At 36.4% G+C, this 16960-nt stretch overlaps 1 protein-coding gene across 7 annotated transcripts in view; it reads left to right on the top strand.

The window, feature by feature from the left end:
* Positions 1 to 16960, top strand: part of TANC2 (tetratricopeptide repeat, ankyrin repeat and coiled-coil containing 2) — a 281058-nt gene that overhangs the window by 128121 nt on the left and 135977 nt on the right. For 3 of the 7 annotated variants that reach the window (XM_079798830.1, XM_079798827.1, XM_079798828.1), the window contains exon 5: positions 5543 to 5653. The exons of the other annotated variants lie outside the window; for them this stretch is intronic. In XM_079798830.1, coding sequence (XP_079654956.1) covers positions 5543 to 5653 — 111 coding nt within the window. The remainder of the gene's footprint in view (positions 1 to 5542; positions 5654 to 16960) is intronic. 7 annotated transcript variants of the gene reach the window in all.

The following is a 16960-nucleotide window of genomic DNA, read 5'->3' as shown; positions in this document are numbered from 1 at the left end:
ACATGTATGCTCCATATTATTACATAAATGACATATGTAAATATGTTATCTATTTATATATTACATATATAAAATTTGTTTGAGACATTTCATATTTTGAGGAGGCGAGAGTCATTTAATGAGGAAAAACTGTGGCTAATGTTCGCTTTTATATTAGAGATACAACTCTTCGTGTAAAATGTTGCTCAGTGAATTCACTTGCCACCTTTAGGGTCTATGTATTCCTTTCAAAAGCTGTATATTAAAAAGACAAGACATTAGTCATTTTAGCTGCTTTTATTGGCATTAATATTTTATATGAAATATAGGAAAGATCAGATGCTCTGAAACTTTAACAGAGGTATGTAGGGTTCTGATAATTTTTAATTGCATTATATTTGTTTCTTATATTTTCCAATTTCTATGATGATATGTTTATGTGGTATTTTAAATTTAAATGTAGTTATATAACATAGCTACTAGTACTTTAAACTCAGAAGTTGGCCTGACAAATATATAGAATTGCTCATATCAGTAAACCAATAATCACATAAGCCAACATACCAACAATTTTAAACTCCTTTCATATTATTAAAAACTTAGTGCTTCTTCAGATATGTGGAAATGAAACCTAATACCATTAATCTAATTGTCATTGGAGTATCATTAGCATATTTAAAAAGGCTTTTCTGAACTCAGATTATTGATTTATATATGCAAAGATATTAAAGTAATTGAAATCTATACTGCCTTATTTTATCATTTTATCTCATATATCCTGAGTTTTGCCATTCACTACTATAAAGAAATGACATGATAACAATGAGTTGTATGCTGCAGTAATTTGCCTTTTTCTTTGTAATAGCATGTGTAGGTAAACAAAGATTTAAATATCAGTTTCATGAAATGAAAAAATTTCTATTTAATTTATTCAAAATGCCACTGAAGTTGTCTTGTAGGAATGTCCTAAAAGTTATTACAATAATTTTTTGTAGTAATTCTTTCTTTGGAGCAAGCACTATGTTAGTCTCCACCTTTATTGCTGGTATGGTCTATCTTTATATAAATGTGTCTAGTATATCCTTTGTGTAGTACAACATAGTTGCATGAAAATAGAACTTTTGTAGGAGGAATAGACTTACTCTTGAATTACCTTGGATATGACTTTGAATCACCAATTTTGTTAGGCCTTAATCACCAAATGTATGAAAGACATAAAGAGATTATTTAATGCCTCCAAAAATATATAAATAAACATAAATAGTTAATTCATTTAACAAATAATAGTACTTGCTTTGTGGTCCACACTAAGGCTACAGCAATATATAAGACAAAGGTTCTGCCTTTTGTCAGCCACGTTTGTGTATAATAAACATCTGGAAAAGACAAATTAAAACACCACGAGATACCTATTCCCACTGTGATGGAGTGACCAGTATTGGACTTGCTCTCCCACTAGAAACAACAGTTTTCAGAAACTGGACATTTGACAGTATGGTGAAGTGATCCCTGAGAGAAAAGATGGAGGAGTAAACTAGGTCAACTCTGGCTTTTTGCCTAAAAGTATTCTCCTGATGGTGGGGAACTCAGAGAGTGACAGTCTTGTTGAACTGAGAAAACAGAGATCAGAAATTAATGAAGCAAGGCAACTGGAATTTACAGAGTATTGAAGAATAGAGAGCTAAGCAGAAAGAGAACTACAAAATTATCCTTAGAGCCTTTAACTTAATAATGAGTTGCACATAGGTGGGTAGGACTCCATGAGACTAGAGAAGCTCTAAACTGAACAATTCCTAGAGTTCCCACAGGAACGGGAGGTGTTTGTTGTTGTTGTTGTTTGTTTGTTTTTCCATTCTGACCAGCCAGAGTGTGTAGAGATCTTATTAAAAGCATCAGGAACATTCAGTAGAAATCCAAGAAAGGACACATTTTGGTAGCAGAGCTCAACTAGCCTTAGACTAAAAAGTTACCCTACATCTGCCTAAGCAAAGCTTTAAAAAGGCTCAAAAGGATCCGACTGATCAACTAGTGACTTACATGCCTTTGAGGGTCAGAAAGCAGCTGCCTAACCTTCCTGGGGAAAGTAAAGAATAAAGAGATGTTGACTTCTTTTGTTAATGCATCCTTCAAATATTGCTGAATGTGGAGGTGCTTGGATACAACAAAAGTGTCTTTTCTAGTGTTTCATTTTTAACTCAACTATATCCTCGTTAGCATATTTTGTCGGAAACTTTAAATGGAAATAATCCAGTCATTAAAGCTAGAAATTAAATTATTATTTAGTCTGATTATAATAATGGTGATTTATATAATGTTTGCTTATGAAAGTCTAAGTTAGTAAGGGTATTTATAAGTGTGATTAACATTTATGTTATCCATGAGTGCTTTTTATGAATTTGTATGTCATTCTTATGCAAGGGCCATGCTAATCCTCTCTGTATCATACCAATTTTAGTACAGTATATATGCTGCCAAAGCGAACACCATGAGTGCTTTTTAAAACATTTATTTTATTAAAACTCTATTTGTAACCCCTGTTTTTGCTTTGATTTTTCTACTGTTTCTATTCATGTAGCAAATAATTATTAACTAGTTACCATATGCCAGACACTATTCTAGGCACTGTAATCTAAAGCATTATATTTGTTTTTATTTACAGATATAATTAATCTATAAAGCATAATAAGTACCATTATATTTGAATGAAAAATTAAATTTAAGCTGATCCTAATTTTTGATGATGCATGTTCGGCTAAGTTAACTTGCTCATTTTGTTACTACTAATAAGTACTAGAACCAAGACCTAAATCTTTGAAATGACTAAGCCCATATTCTGAACCAATATGTATCCTTCCTGTCAATCTCTGCCAGATTCCCAAACTCAATTCTCTTACAGCATAAGAATCATGTTCCCAATATTGGTTCAGATCACTTCTCAGAGCCCTACTTTCCTGTTATCTCTTACATTACAATAAAATCCCTGTTTGGTTTTAGATTCTTCCTACCCATTTCAATTCAACCACTTCATTTTTCTTTTCTTTTTTTTCCCTTTGTTTTATTACCTAATAAACCCTTCTGACATAGAATTCTCTTATTCACCTGAATCATCTTATATGCCATTTTTTTAAATAAATAAGTATATTAAAATTCTAGGCAAAATATTATTCCCATCTTCCAAGTTGGCCTTTTATGTTCTCCACCAAGCAGTATTTAAGACTTATTGGACAGTTGTCATGCTGTTGATTATACCACCTGTGTTTGATTGACTTACAGATGACTAGTCTTCTGTAACTTAGATCAGAGCGACATTATAAGCGACCTTACAAAATAATTCAGATTCATTATTGGGCTTGTATAGCAGGCGTCCTCAAACTACGCCCGCGGGCCACATGCGGGTGTTTTTGCCGTTTTGTTTTTTTTTTACTTCAAAATAAAATATGTGCAGTGTGCATAGGAATTTGTTCATAGTTTTTTTTAAACTATAGTCCGGCCCTCCAACGGTCTGAGGGACAGTGAACTGGCCCCCTGTTTAAAAAGTTTGAGGACCCCTGATGTATAGCATGGATAAAGGAGAGATGAAGGCAGAAAAAAATAATTAAATGTCTGCTATGAGCTAAAGATAGCCTCAGTTGGAATTCTCAGAGAAGGGAAAACAGAACTCTACAAGGCGTTGAGCTTCGCAGATCTTTACGATCCTGATTTTCCTCCTTGACTCCATCTCTTAATTCCTGTATATTACTCAGGTCTCCCTCAACTTCTCTTTTCCTCCTTGAATTTCTTTCTTACATACCTACCCTAAGTTGCTAATTTCTGTCTGTCTGCTAGCCCCAAATTTCATTATGAAAATTGTTATTAAGATTTTTAGATATATAGAGTCCCTTGAGCAGGGACCAGTGCTGTCCTTGTCAGAACTCAGCAGGTAAAATAGTTATTCTGTTGCCATGACAGTGTATTAATAAAATTCTCTAAAGGACCTAAGAGCTTTCAGAATTAACTTATAATAATTTCTTCTATACTAAACAATATTAGATAAATAAATCACTTCATTATTTTTAATTGGTGAGATCATGATAAAAGATTCTGATATTGGCTATTAGAAGCCTGCAGACATGCATATACATCACTTCCGATCTTCATTTGTAATCATGGCTATTAAAAATAGGTTCAAGTATTATATACACTCTTAGCAGAGGTGAGAGTTCTGCTATTTCAAAGCTTACTTTTAGTGGAAAACCATACTGTTGGCACCCTTAGCCTTTGTTGCCATTAGATAGTAACTGGATTTATTTTGGTTTTTAAATAGAAGCTCAAAATGTACTAGTACATATACACTCTAGGATTTAAAGTGTGAGTTAGTTGTAGGTTTTGAGTACTGGCATATTTCAAAAATATTTTTTAATACTTTATTATTTTTATCCTCTGGAGAAAATAGAGAAAAATTCTGGCCATTATAGTAACAAAGTTCCATATTACTTTTTACAGAATATTTTAGGAATAACTTAGAATTCCTTGTGGACCAGTAATGGAGTAATGGGTGAGGATTTTGAAGAATATGCAGAAACTTGAAAAAAGTAATGTGATCTTAGGCACTCAATGTCTTAGACACCTATAGTTATGACACTAATTTATAGCATACAAATCAATTTCATATTTAATTGATACTATGCTAAACACTTTCACCCTATTGTAGTTTATTTAATAGAACTTAGTTTGAAAGTACCAAAGCAATCTTCATATTTTTAATTTTAATCAGTAAGTAAAATTTATATGAGCTTTCAATAGGTAAAGCTTTCAATTTGTCAATTATATTTTATATTTCATTCTTTACAAGAATGAATGGATTCCATGGCACAGAAATTACTGTTCCATAGACCACATGATTATATTTGTAATTAAATCCTGTTTAGCATCCAGTATCAAACTGGTATGGCCTAGTTAATATCTTAGTCAACTAGCAGTTTTGACTTCTTATGCCAGTAGCTGAACATTCAGGTGATTGATTTCCTTGTTTAGTGAGGTAGATTAATCTTTCTTATGGTATTTATCACAACTGAGTATTATAATAGATATTTGTGAATAAAGAAAACCTTTGATTACAATTATTACAAACAAAATCCTAGAACTTAGTCCTGTACTTTCCTCAGTTAATACCTGTATTTAATGACAATGAAAGACAAAATAAGGAAGCTCTTCACTTTATAAAGAGAGAGAACTAGCTAAAGATTATAAACAGTTACAACTTCTGTTCATAGTTTTGATTATTAGATTTTAGCTTTTCCAGTTTGCTGTGATTTTTTAACAAGACCCATCTCCTCTATGAAGAATGCAATCTTTTTTTTCTGGCACAAAAAATAGGGTAACCTGATCTGAGTCTGACAGAGTGTGTCGTTCATTTAAGTGCTTCCATCTGTTGCCTGCTGTTCCCCTTACTCATGACCCCTCTATGTTTCTCTTTCCCTTCTCTTTCCCTGTGTTTCTCTTTCCTTTTTCTTTCTTTCTTCCTTCCTTCCTTTCTCCCCACCCCCTTTTCCCTCCCCCTCTCTGTTTCTTTTTTTGTCCTTAGCCCCTCTGAGGAAAGCAAAGTTTGTTGAGAGCCCACGAATTCCAGAATCCGAGCTTGGCTCCCCAACCCTCACTTCAGCTCAGAAACTGGATGTGGATGCATACTGCCCTGGTAAGCCTGCATGCAAAGTGTCTGCTTTGAAAGAGGGAGGTTTTTGGATCAGGCCCATCCAGCAGAGCAGTATTTTGTATGTATACCATTTATAAAAACATCCATTACCTCTTTCACAACTGATTGCATATTGTCCTTATTAGAACATAGTTTTTACTGAACATCCTTTTGACTATTGATATTAATGAGAGTAAGTATTGAAAAAAATTTTAAAGATAATTTTCAAAATAATTTAAATAATTGTGGTAATAATTAGTTTTCAGAGTGATTTTTATGATTTGGGATACTTGAAGAAATGTTGCTTTGGCCATGTGCAAATAGGAATGTTAAAGATATGAATAAAAAATGTTCATTCAACATTAGCCCTCTACATGTGGCCTATTTTGCCTAATGCCTATTAGATTTCTAGACAGTGTAGAAAATAGTTGTGACATTAAACTTGAATTAGAAAAGAAACATTATAGGTTCCTGATTTGGACTCCTGGACACACACTTTTAGAAATATCTCTTCTCATGAATGGCCTGTAAATATATGTGGGAGTTCACTAAAACCCTTCTTGTGTGGGAGCCAAACTGAGACAGAGTCATTATCAATGCTTAGATTCTTCCAAACTTAGATGAGTTGCCTGGCAACATTCTTTACACTCACTCTCCAGTAAGTCTATAGGGCTGTGTCAGAAATGTTCACAGCTTTAGTTGAGTATACAGATCAGAGCTTTAGTAAAGGACCTTAGAAGGTGTGGTTTTAGGTCCTTTGTTTATTACTGCTTTTTAAAATTGAAGTTAAACCACAATGAATACAACTGCTACATATTTACAGTATTAGGGGTCAGCAGAATAAAACGATTTCTAGTTCTAGGGAAGATATCAGTAGCTCTCTTCTGAAATGTCGGGATAATAAATCTCTGATCCCAGATAAGACATATTTATATATCAAAAGAAAAATACAATAGGCAAAAACCTGGGTCAAACCTAATCAGACGTTTGATTTTATACTACATTTTATCTTAGCCAAAAGGCTGCAAAGCGATTGATTTTATAAATTAGTTTTGAATATTGAAAAATTTGGGGATTTCACTTTCAGGGTGCAGAACCCTGGGCTTCATCCACTGTTGTAGATGAATATGCATTTTTTTTAGTTAATCACAATAGTTACGTATTAGGCACCAGCTTTTCTTTTTCTAAAAGGAACAGATCAGCTATATAATGGCACTGTAGCACATTGTTAGAAGAGTTACTTTCATGATTTGAGGTATTGTTATACTTCTCGGGCAGTGGAATATTGTGCTTTGCATTTGTTCACACAAATTTTAGTGTGATAAAGTAAAATAAATCCACTAATTCTCTCTTTCTACATTGAGTTTTGGAAGAAGAATTCTGTCAGAGGCTTTGTCTTTTTCAGATTTGTAAAGCAGAATAATTTTTATGGAGACCCATCTTTTACTTCCTGATTGCTCATCCTACATCCTTAATCTAAACTAGCTATTGTTATTGTCAAGAAGCAAGGTAGCTGCTGTTGTTGGAATGTCATTGCTGAATCACTACGAAGAACCTTATCCATGTTATTATTTACATATATTTTCCACAAGCATGAGTTCCTTGCTAAATTGGAATAAAACCAAACTAAACCTCAGTTTAGATATTCAGAAAGCCAGGAAGAAACTAAAACATGTTGTAAGATAACAGATCACTGGGTGCCTGTGGGTAGAGGTTGAGAGAGGGTTTGGTGTGACTTTGAAGGAACACAAGGAAACTTACAGAGATGGTAGAAATGTTCTTTCTGTGTCTTGATTTTAAAGGCAGTTTTCACAGATGTATAAATCTGTCAAAATTTATTCAGTTGTATACTTCATAAGAATATGATTTATGTAAGTTGTATTTTTAAAAAGAGAAGATCAATAGATGAATAAGAAATAGAAAAGAATCTGGAGTAAGGTGACAACTAGAAATAAGTGACTATGAAGGTAAGGCAGTGATTATACTGATCAGAAAATACATGGTAGGAAAAAACCTACCAGGATTTCATTGTGGTCTGCTACTTAAGTTGTGGTTGTATTTGAGGCAAATTAACTATCTAAAAATTAAGTGCTCAATAATACTTTGTAACAAATCAACCTAAAATGCATTACAACCAAAAAACAAGCAACTTTTTTTCTTACCTATGGATTTGTAAATATTGATTGGCATAGCTCTGTTTCTGGCTGCATGTTCAGCTCTAGGGTTCAAGTTGGGCTCAGATCTGTTTGTGTTCATTCTGGGCCTCAGGCTGAAGGAGCATCAGGTGGAGAGAAGCACTTCTTTTGGTGAATCACCTGAGCGCAAGAATATAAGCCCAAGTTCACATGCACATTTCAAGCCTCTTTCATAACAGTCCAGGGTCCAGGTAAAGTCACATGGCCAAGCTAGAAAATAATTTTTGTTGTGTAAAGTTTTAAGCATACCCAAACAACCTGCCATGTACCCAGACCCTGGTTTCAACAATTGTTTCATCTGTTCCTACCCCTTCTTCTTCAAGTTTGCCCAAGGGAACTAAGAAGAGGGTAGGAATGCTTTAAAGTCAGCCACTCAGTGAGTAGAGTTGAGCTGATGGTTGGTTGCTTTGATTCTTGATCACTGGTAGGCAGTGATTCTCACAATCAGGAGCTTAGTTTGGGGAGTGGGGAAGATGTGGAAGAGCCCACTGACTTCAGTACTTGCTGTGACAAATAATATCTTCTGCTTTTAGCAGTCACCCATTTTCCAACATTCATTAGGAAAGGAAAAATTTAGGTAATCATTTAAGAACTAAGAAATGAATATTAACCAGGTTTGCTTTGGCAATTGAACCAAGCTAATCAAGCTAATCATAGGTTTTGTAACTGTTAGACAGAAAGCATGGGTTTCTTTATTTGATTAAATGTGATACAAATTTCTGAGCAATTTTATATAGATGAGAACAAGCAGTTTATAATTAACAGATTCTAAAGAAAAATGTAAACAGCCCGATGTGAAAATGGTAAGAGAATTCTGAGAATTAAAAGAGTCTGTGAAACTAGATTGCATAGCCTGCCATTATGGAGTACAGATTAGGGATTTGGATACCTTAGCTATTAGACATTTATTTCTTGGCACAGCTTTTTATTGAAGTACAATTGACTTATAATATTTTCAGATATACAACATAATAATTTGATATTTGTATACAATGTGAAAGATCACCACAATAAGTCTAGTTATCACCTGTCACCATACAATTTACAGGTTTTTTTCCGTGATGAGAACGTGTAAGATTCACTCTCTTAGCAACTTTTAAATATGCAATACAATATTATTGACTATAGTCCCTGTGCTGTACATTATATACCCTGTGACTTATTTATTTTATATAAGAAAATTTGTACCTCTTGACCCCCTTCACCCATTTTCATCAACCCCCTTCCCCTCTGGCAACCACCAATCTGTTCTCTGTATATATTTGGGGTTTTTTATTTCTTTTTTAAGATTCTACATATAAGTGAAATCATGCTATATTTGTCTTTCTCTGTCTGGCTTATTTAACTTAGCATAATACTCTCAAGGTTCATCCATGTTGATGCAAATGGCAAGAATTCATTCTCTTTGTGGCTGAGTAGTATTGCGTGTATGTGTACACCACATCTTTATCCATTCATTTTTTGATGGACACTTAGATTGTTTCCATATCTTGGCTATTGTAAATTATATTGTTTGAATTACTGTTTTTGTTTCCTTTGGATGAATACCCAGAAGTGGAATTGCTGGATCATATGATAATTCTATCTTTAATTTTTTGAGGACCCTCCATACTGTTTTCCATAGTGGCTGTAGCAATTTATATTCCCACCAACAGTACATAGAGGTTCCCTTTTCTCCACATCCTCATCAACACTTGTCATTTCTTGACTTTTTGATGATAGCTATTGTAACAGGTAATATCTCATTGTGGTTTTGATTTGCATTTCCCTGCTAATTGGTGATATTGAGCATCTTTTCATGTGCCTGGTGAACATCTGTATATCTTCTTTTGAAAAATGTCTTCGGATCTTCTGCCCATTTTTTAAATTGGATTGGTTATTTTTTGTTGTTATAGTTGTATGAGTTCTTTATGTATTTTGAATATCAACCCTTTATTAGATATATGATTTGCAAATATCTTCTCCTATTTAGAAGCTTGTCTTTTTATTTTGTGACTAGTGGCCCAGTGCACGGATTCATTCACATTGAAAGGAAATTAATTAGAAGAAATCCTATATAATAAAAGGGTAATATGCAAATTGGCCCTAACTGTGGAACAACCAGTTGATATGACGCGCACTGACCACCAGGGGGCAGACGCTCAATGCAGGAGCTGACTCTTGGTGGTCAGTACGCTCCCACAGGGTGAGCTCCGCTTAGCCACAAGCAGGGCTGAAGGCTGTGAGTGCAGCAGCGGTGGCAGGAGCCTCTCCCACCTCCTCAGCAGTGCTAAGGATGTCTGACTGACAGCTTAAGCCCAGTCCCTCAGGGAGCGGGCCTAAGCCAGTAGATGGACATCCCCCGAGGGGTCCCAGGCTACAAGAGGGCACAGGCCAGGCTGAGGGACCCCCCTGAGTGCACGAATTTTCATGCACCAGGCCTCTAGTATTTTAATATCATTATTCGCCCTTTCTCTATAATATGTGTCAGAGATGAAAGAAAATTAGTAAAATGTATATGAAAATAATATATAAATTGATTAATAAATAATAACAACAGAAATTTTATAAAAACAACAAAAACATGATATAAAAACAACATTGATAAAAACAATGACTGATAAATTGATTAAACTTATTTTAATATCTCCCTGTATACCACATTAAGAGTAAAAACACTTTCAGAGTGCTTGACTAATATCCCTTGTGTTGAAATATTTACAACTTTAACATCACACGCTCTTCGAACTCAAGAGAAAGCAACATATAACTGACCATGTTCAAAAACGGGTTTAGATAGGAATATTCCTACTCTGCCTAGAGTTTGTCTTTGTGATTTATTAATGGTCTTCAGACATATCCTGTCAACAACGCCACTTTCTTTCAGCTTCAGAACGTCTACAAAAACAACTAAATTCACGATCGACAATGACAGATTGAAACACACACGTGCGATTGGCGCCAGCGAGAGCTTTATATGTATTGCGCATGCGTGAGTCAACATTTATTTTTAAATTGCCAGTGCATATTATATGTACCGGCTGGTCGGTGGGAAAATATATGTATTTTCCTCCTTTGTGCAGAAGCTAATTAATTTGCTGTAGTCCCACTTATTTAATTTTGCTTTTGTTTCCCTAGCCTTCGGAGTCAGATCCAAAAAAATTCATCACCAAACCCAGTGTCAGGGAGCTTACCGCCTATGGTTTCTTTTAGTTTTATGGTTTCAGGTCTTACATTCAAGTGTTTAATTTATTTTGAGTTAATTTTTGTGCATGGTATAAGATAGTAGTCTAATCTATTGAAGAGACTGTAAATTTTTGCCTCTGTCATAAGTTAATTGACCATGTATGTGTGGGTTTAGTCTGGGCTCTCTATTCTTTTCCATTGATCTATGTGTCTATTTTTATGTTTTGGCACAGATTTAATCATAGTTTAATCCCTCCACAGTTTGGCTACTTTACTTTAAGTGAAGGTAGTTTTTGCAAATGTTGAAAGCATAAACCATTTCTGAAAGGGGAATTGGTGTCATCAAGAAAAATAAAGGCACACTTGAAACTCATTTAATGTATTGACCAACGTTACTCTAATAAACTTAATTCAATTTTAAAAAAAGAAAAGTGTTCTGAATATTCAGCACTTGCTTTTTTTTTTTTACAGTATTTTATATCCTGCCTACACAGTTCTCACAGAGTTTAATTTACTATGATTTAATTAATTTATTATTTTTTTTTTACTAATTTCCTCCATGAGAGTTTAAGCTCCTCAAGATAGGGATCACACCCCGTTGTTCATAATGTATTATGTAACACCTAACATAGTGCTGGGCGCAGAAAGTACTCAGTAAATATTTATTGAATGAATGCTTTCCTATATTGTCTATCATCAGATAATTCTGCTGGATACTATTAAAGATGAAAATAATAAAATAACCATATAAACAATTTATACTCAATAATCATATATTTCTTGGCAAAATAATGAGGTAATTTTTCCAGGAGCCAACCAGCGTGGACTAATATTGACTCTGCTTACTTGCCTAATTCTGGAACTGTGGTCAAGAACTTAAATCTTTGTGTGCCTCACTTTTACTATCTGTAAGATAAGAAATGTTGTAGAGATTAAATTATTTAAGACACATGAAACACTTAGAAAAGTACCAGATAGTAATATCTCAATAAGTATTAGTTGTTGTTGTTGTTGTTGTTGTTACTAACTAGAGGCCCAGTGCACGAAATTTGTGCACTTAGGGAGGGTCCCTCAGCCCGGCCTATGCCCTCTTGCAGCCCGGGAGCCCTTCCGGGATGTCCAACTGACGGGCCTAAGCCGTCAGTCGGACATCCTTAGCGCTGCCGCAGAGGTGGGAGAGGCTCCCGCCACTGTCACTGCGCTCGCCAGCCCATGAGCCCAGCTTCTGGCTGAGCAGCGCTCCCACTGACCACCAGGGGGCAGCTCCTGCATTGAGTGTCTGCCCCCTTGTGATCAGGGTGTGTCATAGTGACCAGTTGTTCCACCATTCTGTCTATTTGCATAGTAGCCTTTTATTATATAGGATACTACTATCAATATTATTTCAGAAATAAAACACTCTTTTAAAACATTAACTAGTATATTACATTTAATCAGTTTTGATCTTAGAGTTTTGTGTTTGCGTTAAAGTAATATGTGATACAGAATTTGAATTTGGAAATTGTTTCCTCTACTCTCTTTCTCTAATTTCTGTTAAAAAAATCAAAACTCCTCCGTTACAAGAATTTTTAGTGTGGCCTTCTCCAAGAACCCTCTTCCCTCCTTTTCTTCCCTCCACTCTTCCAAGACAAGTTAGTTTCCTTCTCTGCTCTCTAACACTTCCTTTAACTTACAAAATATTTCTTTACACATTGGCTTCTCTCTATCCTTATGTCATTGTTCCACTTGAAGTTGTTAACTGGTATAAGAGGACTGGTCAAATAATTTATTATGTTGTACTAATTTTTAAAATACATATAACATTTCTTTTTTCATAATTCTAGACTTCTTTCTTAGAGAAAAAAAAATTGATGAATATTGTTTCATTTTCAAACCCAGTGTCTTCTGTCCTTAATACCTTTTCTATAATTTTTAAAAATGAAAATATAAATACAGGAAGGTACACAAATTGTAAATTTATGCAAGCCGTAAAATTTTATGAAGTGAACTCAAGCGTATAATCACTACCTAAATCAAGATATAGAACATTACCAGCACTTCAGCTTTCTCATACTTCCTCTGCATCATTATCCACTCCCTGCAAGCATAACCACTATTCTGATTGTGATGATCAATTATTTCTTTTACCAGTTTCCAGACTTTACATATATGTAATAATTTAGTATGCATTCTCTTCTGTCGCTCTTCTTTTGTTCAATGGTATGTTTGTAAGATTCTCTTTTTTATTGCTGTCATATTTCATTGTATGCCTACAATTTTGGCTGTTATGAACAATTCTACAAATGTTTGTTACATATATTTTGCTACCCCTATGTATACCTCTCCTTTTGGTGTACATCTGGTAGTGGATATGCTGCGTCAGAAGGTTTTCAGTATGTTCAGCTTGAAATTGTTTCCAAATTTGATGCTGCCAATTTACATTCCCACCAGCATAGCAGTATTTAAGTGCTCTTATATCCCATACTAGAGGCCCATGCATGAAATTCATGCACGGGTGGAGTCCCTAGGCCTGGCCGGCAATCAGGGCCAATCAGATTCCCAACCTCCCTGCCTCCCCGCCTCCCCACCTCCTTCCCTTGCCACCCCCACGCCGCCACTGTATGGTTCCCTATCTCCCCACCTCCCCAACTCTCCCCTTCCTCCTTCCCTCGCCACCCGCATCCACCACCACCTACCCCTGGTTCCCGTCCCAGCCTAGGGCCTGGCCCTGATTAGGCGATCAGGACCTGCTGGCCTGGGGAGGGACCAAGAGGTTGGCCAGCAGGCCCTGATCAGGCGATCGGGGCCTGCTGGCCGGGAAGAGGAATGAGGGAGGGACCCGGGAGGTTGGCCACTGGCCCTGAGGAGGGAGCCACCCTTGGCCTCCCTGGGAAAGGGGCCATGTCTGCCGCCACCCACCCCTGGTTCCCTGTCCCAGCCCGGGGGAGGAACCAGGAGGTTGGCTGGCAGGCCCCATGGGTGATCAGGCCCTGCGGGCTGGGGGCAGCTCCTGCCCCAGGTGTTCAGTGTGCGTCATAGCGACCAGTTGTTTTGTTGTAATGGTCATTTAGGCTTTTATATATATAGACTAGAGGCCCAATGCACAAAATGCATGCAAGGATAGGCTTTCCTTCCCCCGGCTGTTGGCACCAGCTTTCTTCCGGCTGCCGGCACCTGGGACCTGGGCTTTTCAGCCGACCCCAACCCCCACCCACACCTGCCTTGGCTGGCCTGGTGCCAGTGCGTGTCATAGTGTGGTCGTCCAGACGGTTGTTCCACTGTTCGGCCGTTCGGTCGATTTGCATATTACACTTTTATATATATAGATTGTCAGGTGGCTGTTTTTTCTTTGTTTTGTGTGCTATTCTGTGCTGCACATATGTAGTGGTATTTCAGTGTGGTTTTGATGATCATCCTATATAATAAAGAAGTAATATGCACATTAACCTTCATGCCCTCACAAGATGGCTGCCTACGACCAGGCCAGCAGGGGGGTTAGTGAGGGACGACCAAACGACTGAACAAGCAGGCTGCGTGGGGCGACTAGGCCGGCAGGGGTGTTAGTGAGGGACGACCAAGAGACTGAACAAGCAAGCTGTGTGGGGTACCAGGCTGGCAGGGGGGTTAGTGAGGGACAACCAAACGACTGAACAGCAGGCTGCGTGGGGCAACCAGGCTGGTGGGGGGTCCATGAGGGGTGACCAGGCCAGCAGGGGGGTGCAGTTGGGGGTGACCAGGCCAGCAGAGGGGAGCAGTCAGACATTCCCCCAAGGGGTCCCGGATTAGAGAGGGTGCAGGCTGGGCTGAGGGGACCCCTTCCTTTCCCCCCCCCATGCATGAATTTCATGCACCAGGCCTCTAGTATCCCAATAATGTTGAATAGCTTTTTACCATATATGCTTGTTGGTCACTTGGCTATCCTCTTGTAAATTCCTGTATAAAGAATTAATTTATTCTTTCCCCAAAATAATTAATGGTAGTAACAGATTATAACTCATTGAATAAGATAGGAATCTTTGAGTTTGGATGGATGGATGGATAAAAGAAAGTACACCATAGAATGAGTAATTAATTTACTCTTTTCCCACAGATTCTCTATACATTCTAGATATGAGTTCTTTTTAAGGGGCAACCAGGCCAGCAATTGGATTGTTTTTATTTTTCTTAATAATTTATACAAATTCTCTATACATTCTAGATATGAGTTCTTTTTAAGGTATATGAATTAAAGATATCTTTCCCACTCTATGGCTTGCTTTTTAACCATCTTAATAGTGTCTTTAATGAGCAGAGCTTTTTGTATTAATAAACTTCCCTTTACTAATTTTTCTTTTGTCTTACATAAACATTCTCACTAATTGTAATAATTCTTTCCATTGAGGGAGCCAGTATAACATACTAGTTGGGAGCATGGATTCTGCAGTAGGGGAGCCTGGGCTACAACCATTTATAGGTTGTGTGACTTTGAGTAGATAATTTAATTTCTCTGTGCCTCAATTTTCTCATTTGTAAAATAAGGTAATAATACCTACTTCAGAAAGTTGTTATGAAGATTAAGTTAATATTTGTGAAATGTTTGGTGACTTGCACTATATATTAAATAAATGAAGCATATAGTATGTCATATTTTCCACATCTACACTAATAAAAGAGAAATATGCAAATTGACCATACCTCTGCAACACCCATCAGCCAATCATGAGTGAGTATACAAAGTAACCCAACAAAGATGGCTGGTTAATTTGCATATGCAGGCCCAGAGTGGCGGCGTGGGGCGGGGTGCCTGCTATGAGGGGGAGGGCGGGGAGTGGAGGGAGCTACAGGAGCAGCGCTCTGGCCGGGAGCGAGGACTTGCAGGCTCCTGGGCAGCCGGGAACGAAGCCAGGGGAAGAAGGCCTATTCTTACACGAATCTTCGTGCAACGGGCCTCTAGTAGATTATAAACTTTTTAAAATCAATGACTGTATCTCCTCCATGTTTTATTCTCATAATAACTAGTATTAACATGTAAATATAAAGAATTTGGTAATTATCAGAATAACTTTCTAGAAAAAAGTGAAATGGAACCCCAGAATATCCAGAAGTCAGGAATCTATGCCAAGAAGAACTTGGAAAAGCTTAACTAGTTTAATCTATAGAAAGGGAAAAGAGTAGTTAATGAGCAGTTACCTTTTTATTTTATCAAGAAACAAGAAGCTTTTAATCATTCTTGGGAGAAAATCTATATAAATCTAAATATTTGTACCATAAAAATAACCCTACCAGATGAGGACAAATATGTGACACCTTAATCAATAAAGAAATTAAAAATAAATAAATAAATAACCCTACCAATTCTCTTATTTCTGGTCTGTGGCAGAAAAATCTATTTTTGTTGCCTCTTGGAGAGGAAATAGGGAAGGGAAAATAGAGCCTGTTTTTCTACTTTTGACATAAAGTCGATGTGAGTTTTATATAGATTTTCCACAGATGGAACATTTGAGTTAAATAATAGTATACAACAACGTACATATAGTCCCTTCCTCTGACCCCCACCTTGTGACTTTAGTAGAGAAGTTAAGATAAATGTTAAACTGAATAATAACAATGTACATCTCAATGTCTTGCCATTTGGAATGGTTTCATGTGTAATACTAAATATTCTAAAAATTAAGAAGCTATTGTATTTTGGTATCAAACTGTGATACTATAGCTAATGCTTACTAAGCTGAAAGGACATATCTGGTTTTAAAAAAAATTTTAATGTCCTGTAGGATCTGTGCTACTGTGAATTGTTATATGGTTAGACCAAATGCATCTGAATGTAAAACAAAACCTGAAAAAATGTTGATATTGAATCAAGTTAATGTAAATAGGTATTTAGTTTAAGTAAATCATTCTGCATCCCATTTAGAATAGATCATCTTTAGTTCCCTGGTTTCTTTTTATGTGATTTCTATACATTCTTTATTTGGAGTAAATTTATCTCGAT

Source organism: Cnephaeus nilssonii, assembly GCF_951640355.1.
Source record: "Cnephaeus nilssonii genome assembly, chromosome: 19".
NCBI lineage: Eukaryota > Metazoa > Chordata > Mammalia > Chiroptera > Vespertilionidae > Cnephaeus > Cnephaeus nilssonii.
This window is presented reverse-complemented; position numbering and strand designations above follow the sequence as displayed.